Genomic DNA, 1,231 nt, shown 5'->3' with positions numbered 1-1,231 from the left:
GACACACTTAATATTATCAGTGTTCTGATGGCATTTTAGCCAAAGGATTTTTATCAAAAACATCATTGATGTGCAGAAATAAGGAATAGTTGTATTAACCTTACATGGAAACAGAGTTTTATGGGGCCCCCAGGAACTGCCTAGTATTGCCTGATGGTGAACCCCCCCCCCCCTTTAGATGTAAATGAGGTTTTAGAACATGACATTAAAACAGAAGCAGAGGTTCAACCTGTAGCTACCAGTTAACAATAAATGCTTTTATCTATTTTTAGCTCATAAATTCTACTTTAGGATTTTAGTTTTAGAGTTTGGTTGTGAGGGTGGATGACTCTAATCTGGGAGGGAAGTTTCTAGAAATACCTTAGAAAATTCTGCAGCACACTAAATGAATCGACTATAAAGGAATAATATTAAACCAGTTTTTATAAAAGCTAAACATTTTTCATTTTTCTCCTTATTCAGAAAACGACTGATTTCATTTGAATGTTTGCTCTGGTTTCCATGCAGGAAGAACTGGAGAACTTTCCTCTGTCCACCATCTGCCTCAGTAACACCGTTCCCAATCAGACACGCTACCCATCGGTGCTGCTGCTGGTCTGTCAGGAGAGGGACCAGCCCAGACCAGACGTCCATTTCTTCCACTGTGATCAGGTGGAGGTGGGTCTGATTTACTTTCTTACTCAATGTTGTTTTACTTTAACAATCAGTTGGACTGGACTAGAAACACAGAGGCGGTGTATAAAAAGGGCCAAAGCCGACTATTCTCCCTGAGGAGGCTGAAGTCCGTTAGCATCTGTGGGACGATGCTGAGGATGTTTAATGAGTCAGTTGTTGCTAGCAGGCTGTTCTTCACTGTCACATGCTGGGGCAGCGGGCTGAGGGTCGCTGACAACAACAGACTGAACAAACTGATCAGGATCAGGTGATGCTGTGGGGGAGCAGCTGGACACTCTGACCACCGTGGCAGAGAGGAGGATGCTGTCCAGGTTTCAGTCCATCTTAGACAATGACTCACATCCTCTCCATGAGACACTGGTCCAGCAGACGAGCTCCTGCAGCAGGAGACTCCTCCCACCCAGATGCACCACAGAGCGCCACAGGAAATCATTCCTACCTGTGGTCAGAGATGGGAAGTAACGAAGTACAAATACTTCGTTACTGTACTCAAGTAGATTTTTCTGATATTTTTACTTTACTTTACTACTTATTTTTATGGCGACTTTTTACTTCT

At 43.3% G+C, this 1,231-nt stretch overlaps 1 protein-coding gene across 3 annotated transcripts in view; it reads left to right on the top strand.

Moving 5' to 3' along the window:
- eps8l2 (EPS8-like 2) overlaps nt 1-1,231 on the top strand; it is a 36,814-nt gene that overhangs the window by 19,264 nt on the left and 16,319 nt on the right. For all 3 annotated transcript variants that reach the window (XM_015392661.1, XM_015392659.1, XM_015392660.1), the window contains exon 6: nt 508-657. In XM_015392661.1, the coding sequence (XP_015248147.1) occupies nt 508-657 (150 nt within the window). The remainder of the gene's footprint in view (nt 1-507; nt 658-1,231) is intronic.

Source organism: Cyprinodon variegatus, unplaced genomic scaffold (genome assembly GCF_000732505.1).
Source record: "Cyprinodon variegatus isolate N-32 unplaced genomic scaffold, C_variegatus-1.0 Scaffold602, whole genome shotgun sequence".
NCBI lineage: Eukaryota > Metazoa > Chordata > Actinopteri > Cyprinodontiformes > Cyprinodontidae > Cyprinodon > Cyprinodon variegatus.
Note: the sequence above shows the minus strand (reverse complement) of the source record. Positions and strands in the feature narration are given on the sequence as shown.